The sequence below is a fragment of the Pseudophryne corroboree genome, chromosome 3 (assembly GCF_028390025.1).
Source record: "Pseudophryne corroboree isolate aPseCor3 chromosome 3, aPseCor3.hap2, whole genome shotgun sequence".
NCBI classification, from domain to species: domain Eukaryota; kingdom Metazoa; phylum Chordata; class Amphibia; order Anura; family Myobatrachidae; genus Pseudophryne; species Pseudophryne corroboree.
In genome coordinates, this window is record NC_086446.1 from 44,119,151 (window position 1) to 44,135,713 (window position 16,563).

At 50.7% G+C, this 16,563-nt stretch overlaps 1 protein-coding gene across 1 annotated transcript in view; it reads right to left on the reverse strand.

The window, feature by feature from the left end:
- The window catches only part of LOC135054673 (oocyte zinc finger protein XlCOF8.4-like), an 88,366-nt gene that overhangs the window by 52,650 nt on the left and 19,153 nt on the right, over positions 1 to 16,563 (reverse strand). The window contains exon 2 of the mRNA XM_063957921.1: positions 2,982 to 3,147. Coding sequence (XP_063813991.1) covers positions 2,982 to 3,059 — 78 coding nt within the window. The 5' untranslated portion in view covers positions 3,060 to 3,147. The remainder of the gene's footprint in view (positions 1 to 2,981; positions 3,148 to 16,563) is intronic.

Consider the following 16,563-nt stretch of genomic DNA (forward strand, 5'->3'; position numbering starts at 1 on the left):
GACTTACCCGCGGTAGCCGTGACAATTCACGCATCCAGCGCCTCCCCAAAGAGAGCCTGACCTTTATATGGTAGGCCCTCCACAATCTTCCTAGATTTCGCGTCCGCAGACGAGTTGCGCAGCCAGAGACCCCTGCAAGCCGAGACGGATATGGAGGAGATCCCTGCAGCCATGGAACCCAGGTCCTTCATGGAATCCACCAGGAACCCTGCAGAATCCTGAATATTACGTAAAAATAAATCAACATCACCTTTATCCAGCATAGTTGATTCCTCCTCCAGAGTGATTGGACCACCTGGCAATAGTTTTTGCAATCCAAGCACAGGCTATAGTAGGCCGCAATATAGCCCCAGAAGCCGTGTAAATGGATTTTAGCGTAGCATCCACCTTGCGATCCGCCGGGTCCTTCAATGCGGTAGATCCCGGGACTGGTAACACCACCTGTTTTGACAGCCTGGTGACAGAGGCTTCGACTATCGGTGGGGACTCCCATCTCTTTCTATCTTCTTCAGGGAAGGGAAAAGCAACCCAGACTCTCTTGGGAATCTGGAATTTCTTTTCCGGAGTTTCCCATGCCTTTTCAAAGATAGCATTTAATTCTCTGGACACCGGGAAGGTGAGGGTGGGCTTCTTATTATCCGTAAAGAAGGCCTCCTCCACCTGTTCTGGAGCTGTGTCCGAAATGTGTAAAACATCTCTAACAGCCTCAATCATCAACTGCACCCCCTTGGCAAGTGATGCTGACCACCTCGATACATCCCCTTCACCGTCTGCAGTGTCAGAGTCGGTATCCGTGTCATCCTGCAGAATTGCAAGTGCACGTTTATGAGAATGTACCGCAGGGGACCCCGAGGAGGCAGTATCAGACCATACAAGGACTGAAGGACCTGAGTGGCATGCTCAGTCCTAGCAACTCTATCAGAAATTTGAAAAATAGTCCCCCTCAGAGAGACAAACCATTCTGGTTCACTAATTGGGATCTGTGCTAAAACAGTGCAATCCTGATTACATGGTATGGAGTCTTCCTGGGAAGACAAATCCTCTGCAGCATATGAAACAGGATCCCTAGACATGTTGTCACACATCCATCAAACACCCCACAAACACACAGGGTACTGGGCAGACAGAGTTTCCCCCCCAAGAATGGCAGAGAGACACAGAGATTGGAGCCAACCCACACACAGTGTTATTAGAGTATAGGGAGACCCTAAACCCGCGTTGGCTGTGTCCCTTAATAGGTCCCTTACACAGTCCCCCCCCCCACCTTCTACAACGCGCTGGTACCGTACAGATAGCTGGAGTCGTTCTGGAGGGACCTGGTATCCACTGGCAGTAAGCTGCAGGCTGGAAAATGGCGCTGAACGCTGCTGGGTCCGCTCTGAGAAGCTCCGCCCCCTCAATGGCGCGGTCTTCCCACTCAATGAAGGTTAAACTGTCCGGAGGAGTTTGTGCTGGCCTGGATCCAAAGACCCAGACAGGATGCTTGTGGCCAGTGTAGGGTCCGGAGCTGGCCCAGTACGCCACCCCCCACCCCCCCCAGCGCCGCACCGCAGTGCCGTTGAGCCTTCCAGGAGCGCAGGAGCTACTCTCTAGACGCCCTCTTCACACTGTCCCCCCGCTTGCAAGGGGGGACAGTGACTCACTCGCCACACTTCAGCTCCCTGAGGGGGTGGCGGCTGGCTGCCGGGGCGAGTGTTCCCCTGCGGCGGGGAGTGATCAGACCCCTCGGGAGCCAGCGTCCAGTTAGCGGGAGCAGTGGCTCAAGACCCCGCGGGGCGGACACTGCTTCCACCCCCCCAGTTTCACGCTGCAGGGAGGCTGTCGCCAACAGCCTCCCTGTAAAATAAAAAAACCTGAAAAGGAAGAAAAATACTCTTTACCAAGAGAACTCTGTAGAGCTCCCCTAGCTGTGACCGGCTCCTCCGGGCACATTTTCAAAACTGAGTCTGGTATGAGGGGCATAGAGGGAGGAGCCAGCCCACACTCTTAAACTCTTAAAGTGCCAATGGCTCCTGGTGGACCCGTCTATACCCCATGGTACGAATATGGACTCTAGCATCCTCTAGGACGTAAGAGAAAATAGATTTTAGTAAATCCGACCTGTGCTCCTTGCCCTGATGGATATAGTGGGGTCCCTGAACAGCAACAGTGTCCACGCCAGCAGCGCGGTCCGTCACCTGGGACAGCGTCCGGATCGCGATTTACCGGGGGGTAACCTCTTATCTCCTCCCTGAAGCGCGGCCATGCGATCCAGGAGAGCAGCAGCGGTGATGTGTGCCTGATGATCGGTGCGCCTCCACTGTAAGTATCCGGGAACCAGGCCGCGGGAGTATACAGCACCGCTGAGGGAGGTGATCGAGCCGCAGCACAGAATGTCAACATGACATACACTGCAACTAGTGCTTGTGCTGTGGCCCTTGAAGTCTTCTAGAAAAGCTCTTTTCAGGGCTGCCTAGCCTCCCTGTTAGCGACCTGCACTGCAGTCACCAACTTACAAACTGAGCTCCAGTGCCTGGAGGCGGGGCTATAGAGGAGGCGGTGCAGTGCATCATGGCAACAGTCAAAGCTTTAGCCTGTTGGTGCCTCGGATCAAGATCCAACTCTACCCCCGATGTTATTTCCTGTGGAATCCCAGTGTACCCCGATGCAGAAATAAGTGATGTCACTGTGACACTCCCAGATTCCCTCACCTCCCCAGTCATGTCCCTGTATTATTACTACAGATATGTGATGTCACTGTGACACTCTCAGATCCTCTCACCTCCCTAGTCATGTCCCTGTATTATTACTATAGATATATGTGATGTCACTGTGACTCTCCCAGATCCCCCTCACCTCCCCAGTCATGTCCCTGTATTATTACTATAGATATGGGATGTCACTGTGAAACTCCCAGATCCCCCTCACCTCCCTTGTCATGTCCCTGTATTATTACTGTAGATATAAGTGATGTCACTGTGATACACTCAAAAACCCCTCACCTCCCCAGTCAGCAGGTAGATGATCTCTAGGGTGATATTTAGTATCCTCTCTGTTGTGTGACTCCGGTTCTTCTCCATCCTCAGTGATTTATGCAGGACGCGTTTCACAATCTCAAAAAAAAACAAAAAAAAAACAAGACTCTCGGGATCCACGTGGCGTAAATATCTAGAAAAAGATATAATAATGACAATTATTAGCATAACATCACATTGTACACATGTAATATATTCAAATATGTGACAAGTTAATATTAGTAAAAGGAACCAAACCCTGATATAGAACAATATATACATTTCTCTAACGTCCTAAGTGGATGCTGGGGACTCCGTAAGGACCATGGGGACCAGCGGCTCCGCAGGAGACTGGGCACAGCTAAGAAAGAATTAGGACTACCTGGTGTGCACTGGCTCCTCCCACTATGACCCTCCTCCAGACTTCAGTTAGAATCCTGTGCCCGGCCGAGCTGGATGCACACTAGGGGCTCTCCTGAGCTCCTAGAAAGAAAGTATATGTTAGGTTTTTTATTTTACAGTGAGATCTGCTGGCAACAGACTCACTGCAGCGAGGGACTAAGGGGAGAAGAAGCGAACCTACCTAACTGGTGGTAGCTTGGGCTTCTTAGGCTACTGGACACCATTAGCTCCAGAGGGATCGACCGCAGGACCCGACCTTGGTGTTCGTTCCCGGAGCCGCGCCGCCGTCCCCCTTACAGAGCCAGAAGCATGAAGAGTCCGGCAAATCGGTGGCAGAAGACTTCGGTCTTCACCAAGGTAGCGCACAGCACTGCAGCTGTGCGCCATTGCTCCTCATGTACACCTCACACTCTGGTCACTGATGGGTGCAGGGCGCTGGGGGGGGCGCCCTGAGGGCAATATATGACACCTTGGCTGGCAAATCTACATCATATATAGTCCTAGAGGCTATAAAGATGTAAAATTACCCCTGCCAGTATTCCAGAAAAAGTGGGAGAAAGTCCGCCGAAAAAGGGGCGGGGCTTCTCCCTCAGCACACTGGCGCCATTTTCTCTTCACAGTGCAGCTGGAAGACAGCTCCCCAGGCTCTCCCCTGTAGTTTTCAGGCTCAAAGGGTTAAAAAGAGAGGGGGGGCACTAAATTTAGGCGCAATATATGTATACAAGCAGCTATTTGGGGAAAAATCACTCAGTTATAGTGTTAATCCCTGCATTATATAGCGCTCTGGTGTGTGCTGGCATACTCTCTCTCGGTCTCCCCAAAGGACTTTGTGGGGTCCTGTCCTCAGTCAGAGCATTCCCTGTGTGTGTGCGGTGTGTTGGTACGGCTGTGTCGACATGTTGGATGAGGAAGGTTACGTGGAGGCGGAGCAGAGGCCGATAAATGGGATGTCGCCCCCTGTGGGGCCGACACCAGAGTGGATGGATAGGTGGAAGGTATTAACCGACAGTGTCAACTCCTTACATAAAAGGCTGGATGACGTAACAGCTGTGGGACAGCCGGCTTCTCAGCCCGCGCCTGCCCAGGCGTCTCAAGGGCCATCAGGGGCTCAAACAACGCCCGTTACCTCAGATGGCAGACACAGATGTCGACACGGAGGCTGACTCCAGTGTCGACGAGGTTGAGACATATACACAATCCACTAGGAACATCCGTTACATGATCTCGGCAATGAAAAATGTGTTACGCATTTTCTGACATGAACCCAAGTACCACATAAAAGGGGTTTTATTTTTGGGGAGATAAAGCAGCCAGTGTTTTGTTCCCCCATCAGATGAATGAATGAAGTGTGTAAAGAAGCGTGGTTTCCCCCGATAAGAAACTGGCAATTTCTAAAAAGTTACTGATGGCGTACCCTTTCCCGCCAGAGGATAGGTCACGTTGGGAGATATCCCTTAGGGTGGATAAGGCGCTCACACGTTTGTCAAAAGGTGGCACTGCCGTCTTAGGATACGGCCACCTTGAAGGAACCTGCTGATAAAAAGCAGGAGGCGATCCTGAAGTCTGTATTTACACACTCAGGTTATATACTGAAACCTGCAATTGCCTCAGCATAAATAGTGCTGCTGCAGCGTGGTCTGATACCCTGTCAGATAATATTAATACACTAAGACAGGGATAATATTTTGCTAACATTGAGCATATTTAAGACGTTGTCTTATATATAAAGGATGCACAGAGGGATATTTGCCGGCTGGCATCCAGAATTAATGCAATGTCCATTCTGCCAGGAGGGTATTAGAAACCCGGCAGTGGACAGGTGATGCTGCCTTTAAAAGGCACATGGAGATTCTGCCTTATAAGGGTGAAGAATTGTTTGGGGATGGTCTCTGGGACCTCGTATCCACAGCAACAGCTGGGAAGAAAATTTTTTACCTCAGGTTTCCTCACAAAAGCCTAGGAAAGCACCGTATTTTCAGGTACAGTCCTTTCGGCTTCAGAAAAGCAAGCGGGTCAAAGGCGCTTCCTTTCTGCACAGAGACAAGGGAAGAAGGAAAAAGCTGCACCAGTCAGCCAGTTCCCAGGATCAAATATCTTCCCTCGCTTCCTCTGAGTCCACCGCATGACGCTGGGGCTCCACAGGTGGAGACAGGTGCGGTGGGGGTGCGTCTCGGGAACTGCAGGGACTAGTGGGCTTGCCCACAGGTGGATCCCTAGGTTCTGCAAGTAGTATCACAGGGATACAGGCTGGAGTTCGAGATGACTCCCCCTCGCCGTTGCCTCACATCAGCCTTGCCTGCTGCCCTCGGAGAAAGGTAGTACTGGCGGCAATTCACAAGCTGTACTTCCAGCAGGTGAAATCAAGGTACCCCTCCTTCAACAAGGCCGGGGTTACTATTCCAAAATGTTGTGGTACCGAAACCAGACGGTTCGGTGAGACCCATTCTAAAATTGAAATCCTTGAACACTTATATACGAAGGTTCAAGTTCAAAATGGAATCGCTCAGGGCGATTATTGCAAGCCTGGAAAATTTCAGGGTATCACTGGACATCAAGGATACTTACTTGCATGTCCCTATTTACCCTCTTCACCAGGTGTACCTCAAAATTGTGGTACAGGATTGTCATTACCAATTCCAGACGTTGCCGTTGGTCTGTCCCCGGCACCGAGGGTATTTACCAAGGTAATGGCCGAAGTACTTATCCCGTACTTGGACGATCTCCTTATAAAGGCAAGGTCCAGGGAGCAGTTGTTCGTCGGAGTAGCACTATCTCGGGAAGTGCTACAACAGCACGGCTGGATTCTGAATATTCCAAAGTCGCAGCTGGTTCCTACGACGCGTCTACTGTTCCTGGCTATGGTTCTGGACACAGAACAGGATAAAAAGGGTTTCTCCCGGAGGAGAAGTCCAAGGAGTTGGCGTCTCTAGACGGAGACCTCCTAATACAAATACAGGTATCGGTGCATCAATGCACGCGAGCCTTGGGAAAGATGGTAGCTTCTTACGAAGAATTTCCATTCGCCAAGTCCCATGCAAGGATCTTCCAGTGGGATCTGTTGGACAAGTGGTCCGGGTCGCATCCTCAGATGCATCGGCGGATAACCCTGTCTCCAAGGGCCAGGGTGTCGCTGTGGTGGTGACTGCAGAGTGCTCATCTTCTAGGGGGCCGCAGATTCGGCATACAGGACTGGGTCCTGGTGACCACGGATGCCAGCCTTCAAGGCTGGGGGGCAGTCACACAGGGAAGAAACTTCCAAGGCCTATGGAAAAGTCAGAAGACTTCCCTACACATAAATGTTCTGGAACTATGGGCCATTTACAATGCCCTAAGTCAGGCTAGACCCTGCTTCAACACCGGCCGGTGCTGATCCAGTCAGACAACATCACGGCGGTCGCTTATGTAAACCGACAGGGCGGCACAAGAAGCAGGATGGCGATGACAGAAGCCACAAGGATTCTCCGATGGGCGGAAAATCATGTGTTAGCACTGTCAGCAGTGTTCATTCCCGGAGTGGACAACTGAGAAGCAGACTTTCTCAGCAGACACGACCTCCACCCGGGAGAGTAGGGACTTCATCCAGAAGTTTTCCAAATGATTGTACACCGTGGGGAAAGGCCACAGGTGGACATGATGGCGTCCCGCCTCAACAAAAAGCTACAAAGATATTGCGCCAGGTCAAGGGACCCTCAGGCGATAGCTGTGGACGCTCTGGTAACACCGTGGGTGTACCAGTCGGTGTATGTGTTCCCTTCTCTGCCTCTCATACTCAGGGTAATGAGAATAATAAGAAGGAGAGGAGTAAGAACTATACTCATTGTTTCGGACGGCCAAGAAGAGCTTGGTACCCGGAACTCCAAGAAATGATCTCAGAGGACCCATGGCCTCTGCCGCTCAGACAGGACCTGCTGCAGCAGGGGCCCTGTCTGTTCCAAGACTTACCGCGGCTGCGTTTGACGGCATGGCGGTTGAACGCCGGATCCTGAAGGAAAAGGGCATTCCGGAGGAAGTTATCCCTACGCTATTTAAAGCTAGGAAAGAAGTGAACGAAAACCATTATCACCGCATATGGCGAAAATAGGTTGCGTGCTGTGAGGCCAGTAAGGCCCCAAAGGAGGAATTTCAGCTGGGTCGATTTCTGCACTTCCTACAAGTCAGAGGGACTATGGGCCTAAAATTGGGTTACATTAAGGTCCAGATTTCGGCTCTATCGATTTTATTCCAAAATAGAACTGGCTTCACTGCCTGAAGTTCGGACTTTTGTTAAGGGAGTGCTGCATAGTCAGCCCCCGTTTGTGCCTCCAGTGGCACCGTGGGATCTCAACGTAGTGTTGGATTTCCTGAAGTCGCATTGAGTTGAGCCACTTAAATCCGTGGAGCTTAATACCTCATGTGGAAAGTGGTCATGCTGTGGGCCTTGGCGTCGGCCAGGCGTGTATCAGAATTGGCGGCTTTGTCAAAAGCCCTTATCTGTATTTTATATGGATAAGGCGGAATTGAGGACTCGTTCCCAATTCCTTCCTAAGGTGGTAGCAGTTTTCATGTGAACCAACCTATTGTGGTGCCTGCGGCTACTTGGGACTTGGAGGATTCCAAGTTTCTGGACGTAGTCAGGGCCCTGAAAAGTATATGTTTCCAGGACGGCTGGAGTCAGGAAAACTGACTCGCTATTTATCCTGTATGCACCCAACAAGCTGGGTGCTCCTGCTTCTAAGCAGACTATTGCTCGCTGGATCTGTAGCACGATTCAACTTGCACATGCTGCGGCTGGACTGCCGCACCCTAAATCTGTAAAAGCCCATTCCACGAGGAAAGTGGGCTCTTCCTGGGCGGCTGCCCGAAGGGTCTCGGCTTACAAATTTGCCGAGCTGTTACTTGGTTGGGCTCAAATACTCTTGCAAGAGTCTACAAGTTTGATACCCTGGCTGAGGAGGACCTAGAGTTTGCTCATTCGGTGCTGCAGAGTCATCCGCACTCTCCCGCCCGTTTGGGAGCTTTGGTATAATCCCCATGGTCCTTACGGAGTCCCCAGCATCCACTTAGGACGTTAGAGAAAATAAGATTTTACTCACCGGTAAATCTATTTCTCGTAGTCCGTAGTGGATGCTGGGCGCCCATCCCAAGTGTGGATTGTCTGCAATACTTGTATATAGTTATTGCCTAACTAAAGGGTTATTGTTGAGCCATCTGTTGAGAGGCTCAGTTGTTATCATACTGTTAACTGGGTATAGTATCACGAGTTATACGGTGTGATTGGTGTGGCTGGTATGAGTCTTACCCGGGATTCAAAATCCTTCCTTATTGTGTCAGCTCTTCCGGGCACGGTATCCTAGCTGAGGTCTGGAGGAGGGTCTTGGTGGGAGGAGCCAGTGCACACCAGGTAGTCCTAAAGCTTTCTTTGGTTGTGCCCAGTCTCCTGCGGAGCCGCTGGTCCCCATGGTCCTTACGGAGTCCCCAGCATCCACTACGGACTACGAGAAATAGATTTACCGGTGAGTAAAATCTTATTTATTGCAGCATCTCACACTGTGATAGTGAAAGCACTACAGTGGACTTATACACTTCACCAACATTGGAATACTTCTTTCCTAGCAGAAAAAACGAGTTTTATGGTAAGAACTTACCCTTGTTAAAATAAGAATTTACTCACCGGTAATTCTATTTCTCGTAGTCCGTAGTGGATGCTGGGAACTCCGTAAGGACCATGGGGAATAGACGGGCTCCGCAGGAGACTGGGCACTCTAAAGAAAAGATTAGGTACTATCTGGTGTGCACTGGCTCCTCCCTCTATGCCCCTCCTCCAGACCTCAGTTAGGGAAACTGTGCCCGGAAGAGCTGACATTACAAGGAAAGGATTTTTGGAATCCAGGGTAAGACTCATACCAGCGACACCAATCACACCGTACAACTTGTGATAACCTTACCCAGTTAACAGTATGAACAACAACTGAGCCTCACTCAACGGATGGCTCATAACAATAACCCTTATTTAAGCAATAACTATATACACGTATTGCAGAAAGTCCGCACTTGGGACGGGCGCCCAGCATCCACTACGGACTACGAGAAATAGAATTACCGGTGAGTAAATTCTTATTTTCTCTAACGTCCTAGTGGATGCTGGGAACTCCGTAAGGACCATGGGGATTATACCAAAGCTCCCAAACGGGCGGGAGAGTGCGGATGACTCTGCAGCACCGAATGAGCAAACTCAAGGTCCTCCTCAGCCAGGGTATCAAACTTGTAGAATCTTGCAAACGTGTTTGATCCCGACCAGGCAGCAGCTCGGCAAAGCTGTAAAGCCGAGACCCCTCGGGCAGCCGCCCAAGAAGAGCCCACCTTCCTCGTGGAATGGGCTTTGACTGATTTAGGATGAGGCAGTCCAGCCGCAGAATGTGCAAGTTGAATCGTGGAGCAGATCCAGCGAGCAATAGTCTGCTTAGAAGCAGGAGCACCCAACTTGTTGGGTGCATGCAGGATAAACAGCAAGTCAGTCTTTCTGACTCTAGCCGTCCTGGAAACATAGATTTTTAGAGCCCGGACTACGTCCAGCAACTTGGAAGCCTCCAAGTCATGAGTAGCCGCCGGCACCACAATAGGTTGGTTCAAGTGAAACGCTGATACCACCTTAGGGAGGAATTGGGGACGCGTCCTCAATTCTGCTCTGTCCATATGGAAGATCAGATAGGGGCTTTTACAGGACAAAGCCGCCAATTCTGACACCCGCCTAGCCGAAGCCAAGGCCAAAAGCATGACCACTTTCCACGTGAGATATTTTAATTCCACGGTCTGAAGTGGCTCAAACCAATGTGATTTTAGGAAATCCAACACCACGTTGAGATCCCAAGGTGCCACTGGGGGCACAAAAGGGGGCTGAATATGCAGCACTCCCTTAACAAACGTCTGAACTTCCGGCAGTGAAGCCAGTTCTTTTTGAAAGAAAATAGTCAGGGCTGAAATCTGGACTTTAATGGATCCCAATTTTAGGCCCATAGTCACTCCTGACTGTAGGAAGTGCAGAAATCGACCCAGCTGAAATTCTTCTGTTGGGGCCTTCATAGCCTCACACCAAGCAACATATTTTCGCCATATGCGGTGATAATGCTTTGCTGTCACCTCTTCCCTAGCCTTTATCAGCGTAGGAATGACTTCAACCGGAATGCCCTTTTCCATCAGGATCCGAAGTTCAACCGCCATGCCGTCAAACGCAGCCGCGGTAAGTCTTGGAACAGACAGGGCCCCTGCTGTAGCAGGTCCTGTCTGAGAGGCAGAGGCCAAGGGTCCTCTGAGATCATTTCTTGTAGTTCCGGGTACCAAGTCCTTCTTGGCCAATCCGGAACGATGAGTATAGTTCTTACTCCTCTTTTTCTTATTATCCTCAGCACCTTTGGTATGAGAGGAAGAGGAGGGAACACATAAACCGACTGGTACACCCACGGTGTCACTAGAGCGTCCACAGCTATCGCCTGAGGGTCCCTTGACCTGGCGCAATATCTTTTTAGCTTTTTGTTTAGGCGGGACGCCATCATGTCCACCTGTGGCCGTTCCCAACGGTTTACAATCAGTTGGAAGACTTCTGGATGAAGTCCCCACTCTCCCGGGTGGAGGTCGTGCCTGCTGAGGAAGTCTGCTTCCCAGTTGCCCACTCCCGGAATGAACACTGCTAACAGTGCTATCATGTGATTTTCCGCCCATTGGAGAATCCTTGTGGCTTCTGCCATCGCCATCCTGCTTCTTGTGCCGCCCTGTCGGTTTACATGGGCGACCGCCGTGATGTTGTCTGACTGAATCAGCACCGGCTGGTTTTGAAGCAGGGGTCTTGCCTGACTTAGGGCATTGTAAATGGCCCTTAGTTCCAGAATATTTATGTGTAGGGAAGCCTCCTGACTCGACCATTGTCCTTGGAAGTTTCTTCCCTGCGTGACTGCCCCCCAACCTCGGAGGCTTGCATCCGTGGTTACCAGGACCCAGTCGTGTATGCCGAATCTGCGGCCCTCTAGAAGATGAGCACTCTGCAGCCACCACAGCAGAGACACCCTGGCCCTCGGGGACAGGGTGATCAGCCGATGCATCTGAAGATGCGATCCGGACCACTTGTCTAACAGATCCCACTGAAAGATCCTTGCATGGAACCTGCCGAATGGAATTGCCTCGTAAGAAGCTACCATCTTTCCCAGGACTCGCGTGCAGTGATGCACCGACACCTGTTTTGGTTTCAGGAGGTCTCTGACCAGAGATGACAACTCCTTGGCCTTCTCCTCCGGGAGAAACACCTTCTTCTGTTCTGTGTCCAGAATCATACCCAGGAACAGCAGACGCGTCGTAGGAACCAGCTGCGACTTTGGAATATTCAGAATCCAGCCGTGCTATTGTAGCACTTCCTGAGATAGTGCTACTCCGACCAACAACTGCTCCCTGGACCTCGCCTTTATAAGGAGATCGTCCAAGTATGGGATAATGAGAACTCCTTCCTTCCGAAGGAGTATCATCATTTCGGCCATTACCTTGGTAAATACCCTCGGTGCCGTGGACAGACCAAACGGCAACGTCTGGAATTGGTAATGGCAGTCTTGTACCACAAACCGGAGGTACACCTGGTGAGGTGGGTAAATGGGGACATGCAGGTACACATCCTTGATGTCCAGTGATACCATGTAATCCCCTTCTTCCAGGCTTGCAATAACCGCCCTGAGCGATTCCATTTTGAACTTGAACCTTCTTATATAAGTGTTCAAGGATTTTAAACTTAGAATGGGTCTCACTGAACCGTCTGGTTTCGGTACCACAAACATTGTGGAATAGTAACCCCGTCCCTGTTGAAGGAGGGGAACTTTTATTATCACCTGCTGGAGGAACAGCTTGTGAATTGCCGCCAGCACCACCTCCCTGTCCGGGGGAGTAGCTGGCAAGGCTGATTTGAGGTAACGGCGAGGGGGAGACGTCTCGAATTCCAGCTTGTATCCCTGAGATACCACTTGTAGAACCCAGGGATCCACCTGTGAGCGAACCCACCGGTCGCTGAAGTTCCGGAGACGGGCCCCCACCGCACCTGGCTCCACCAGTGGAGCCCCAGCGTCATGCGGTGGATTTAGTGGAAGCAGGGGAGGATTTCTGTTCTTGGGAACTGGCTGTATGGTGCAGCTTTTTCCCTCTACACCTGCCTCTGGGCAGAAAGGACGCGCCTTTAACCAGCTTGCCTTTCTGGGGCCGAAAGGACTGTACCTGATAATACGGTGCTTTCTTTGGCTGTGAGGGAACCTGGGGTAAAAATGTCGACTTCCCAGCTGTCGCTGTGGAAACGAGGTCCGAGAGACCATCCCCAAACAATTCCTCACCCTTGTAAGGCAAAACCTCCATGTGCCTTTTAGAATCCGCATCACCTGTCCACTGCCGAGTCCATAATACTCTCCTGGCAGAAATGGACATCGCATTTATTCTAGATGCCAGCCGCCAAATATCCCTCTGTGCATCTCTCATGTATAAGACTACGTCTTTTATATGCTCTATGGTTAGCAAGATAGTGTCCCTGTCAAGGGAATCAATATTATCAGACAGGGAATCAGACCACGCTGCTGCAGCACTGCACATCCATGCTGAAGCAATAGCAGGTCTCAGTATAGTACCTGAGTGTGTATATACAGACTTCAGGATAGCCTCCTGCTTTCTATCCGCAGGCTCCTTTAAGGCGGCCGTATCCTGAGACGGTAATGCCACCTTTTTTGATAAGCGTGTGAGCGCTTTATCCACCCTTGGGGATGTCTCCCAACGTTCCCTGTCCTCTGGCGGGAAAGGGTACGCCATTAGTAACTTTTTAGAAATCACTAATTTTTTATCGGGGGAAGCCCACGCTTCTTCACACACTTCATTTAACTCATCTGAAGGGGGAAAAACCACTGGTTGCTTTTTCTCCCCAAACATAATACCCTTTTTAGTGGTACCTGGGTTAATGTCAGAAATGTGCAACACATTTTTCATTGCCGTAATCATGCAACGGATAGCCTTAGTGGAATGTACATTAGTCTCGTCGTCGTCGACACTGGAGTCAGACTCCGTGTCGACATCTGTGTCTGCCATCTGAGGTAGCGGGCGTTTTTGAGCCCCTGATGGCCTTTGAGACGCCTGGGCAGGCACTGGCTGAGCCGGCTGTCCCACAGCTGTTATGTCATCAAACCTTTTATGTAAGGAGTTGACACTGTCGGTTAATACCTTCCACATATCCATCCACTCTGGTGTCGACCCCGCAGGGGGTGACATCACATTTATCGGCACCTGCTCCGCCTCCACATAAGCCTCCTCATCAAACATGTCGACACAGCCGTACCGACACACCGCACACACACAGGGAATGCTCTGACTGAGGACAGGACCCCACCAAGTCCTTTGGGGAGACAGAGAGAGAGTATGCCAGCACACACCACAGCGCTATATAACACAGGGATTTACACTACAAAGTGATTTTCCCTATAGCAGCTATAATACACAGTATTGCGCCTAAATTTAGTGCCCCCCCTCTCTTTTTTACCCTATTGAGCCTGGAAACTGCAGGGGAGAGCCTGGGGAGCGTCCTTCCAGCGGAGCTGTGAAGAGGAAATGGCGCCAGTGTGCTGAGGGAGATAGCCTCGCCCCTTTTTCGGCGGACTTCTCCCGCTCTTTTTATTAATATTATGGCAAGGGATTTTTACACATATATAGTTTATTAGACTATATTATGTGTTTTTTGCCATTTTTAAGGTAATCTAATTGCAGCTCAGGGCGCCCCCCCCAGCGTCCTGCACCCATCAGTGACCGGAGTATGTGGTGTGCATGGGGAGCAATGGCGCACAGCTGCAGTGCTGTGCGCTACCTTAATGAAGACCGGAGTCTTCAGCCGCCGATTTTCTCCTCGGAATCTTCCGTCTTCTGACTCTGCAAGGGGGACGGCGGCGCGGCTCCGGTACCGGACGACCGAGGCTGGGCCTGTGTTCGATCCCTCTGGAGCTAATGGTGTCCAGTAGCCTAGAAGCACAAGCAAGCTGCAAGCAGGTAGGTTTGCTTCTCTCCCCTAAGTCCCTCGTAGCAGTGAGTCTGTTGCCAGCAGATCTCACTGAAAATAAAAAACCTAATAAATACTTTCTTTACTAAGAGCTCAGGAGAGCCCCTAGTGTGCAACCAGCTCGAGCCGGGCACAGATTCTAACTGAGGTCTGGAGGAGGGGCTTAGAGGGAGGAGCCAGTGCACACCAGCAGATCTAATTCTTTCTTAGAGTGCCCAGTCTCCTGCGGAGCCCGTCTATTCCCCATGGTCCTTACGGAGTTCCCAGCATCCACTAGGACGTCAGAGAAAAAATACTAGGATACCAAAGGCCACATCCCCTGTATAATCATAACAACAGTACACCACAGGCTGCTCCCCATGAAAAAATAAGAATTTACTTACCGATAATTCTATTTCTCGTAGTCCGTAGTGGATGCTGGGAACTCCGTAAGGACCATGGGGAATAGCGGCTCCGCAGGAGACTGGGCACAAAAGTAAAAGCTTTAGGACTACCTGGTGTGCACTGGCTCCTCCCCCTATGACCCTCCTCCAAGCCTCAGTTAGGATACTGTGCCCGGACGAGCGTACACAATAAGGAAGGATTTTGAATCCCGGGTAAGACTCATACCAGCCACACCAATCACACCGTACAACCTGTGATCTGAATCCAGTTAACAGCATGATAACAGAGGAGCCTCTGAAAAGATGGCTCACAACAATAATAACCCGATTTTTGTAACAATAACTATGTACAAGTATTGCAGACAATCCGCACTTGGGATGGGCGCCCAGCATCCACTACGGACTACGAGAAATAGAATTATCGGTAAGTAAATTCTTATTTTCTCTGACGTCCTAGTGGATGCTGGGAACTCCGTAAGGACCATGGGGATTATACCAAAGCTCCCAAACGGGCGGGAGAGTGCGGATGACTCTGCAGCACCGAATGAGAGAACTCCAGGTCCTCCTCAGCCAGGGTATCAAATTTGTAGAATTTAGCAAACGTGTTTGCCCCTGACCAAGTAGCTGCTCGGCAAAGTTGTAAAGCCGAGACCCCTCGGGCAGCCGCCCAAGATGAGCCCACTTTCCTTGTGGAATGGGCTTTTACAGATTTTGGCTGTGGCAGGCCTGCCACAGAATGTGCAAGCTGAATTGTACTACAAATCCAACGAGCAATAGTCTGCTTAGAAGCAGGAGCACCCAGCTTGTTGGGTGCATACAGGATAAACAGCGAGTCAGATTTTCTGACTCCAGCCGTCCTGGAAACATATATTTTCAGGGCCCTGACTACGTCCAGCAACTTGGAGTCCTCCAAGTCCCTAGTAGCCGCAGGTACCACAATAGGCTGGTTCAAGTGAAACGCTGAAACCACCTTAGGGAGAAATTGAGGACGAGTCCTCAATTCTGCCCTGTCCGTATGAAAAATTAGGTAAGGGCTTTTATAGGATAAAGCCGCCAATTCTGAGACACGCCTGGCTGAAGCCAGGGCTAACAGCATTACCACTTTCCATGTGAGATATTTTAAGTCCACAGTGGTGAGTGGTTCAAACCAATGTGATTTTAGGAACCCCAAAACTACATTGAGATCCCAAGGTGCCACTGGAGGCACAAAAGGAGGCTGTATATGCAGTACCCCCTTGACAAACGTCTGAACTTCAGGAACTGAAGCCAGTTCTTTCTGGAAGAAAATCGACAGGGCCGAAATTTGAACCTTAATGGACCCTAATTTTAGGCCCATAGACAGTCCTGTTTGCAGGAAACGACCCAGTTGAAATTCCTCTGTAGGGGCCTTCCTGGCCTCACACCACGCAACATATTTACGCCAAATACGGTGATAATGTTGCACGGTTACATCCTTCCTGGCTTTGATCAGGGTAGGGATGACTTCATCCGGAATGCCTTTTTCCTTCAGGATCCGGCGTTCAACCGCCATGCCGTCAAACGCAGCCGCGGTAAGTCTTGGAACAGACAGGGTCCCTGCTGGAGCAGGTCCTTTCTTAGAGGTAGAGGCCACGGGTCCTCCGTGAGCATCTCTTGAAGTTCCGGGTACCAAGTCCTTCTTGGCCAATCCGGAGCCACGAGTATAGTCCTTACTCCTCTCCTTCTTATGATTCTCAGTACCTTGGGTATGAGAGGCAGAGGAGGGAACACATAC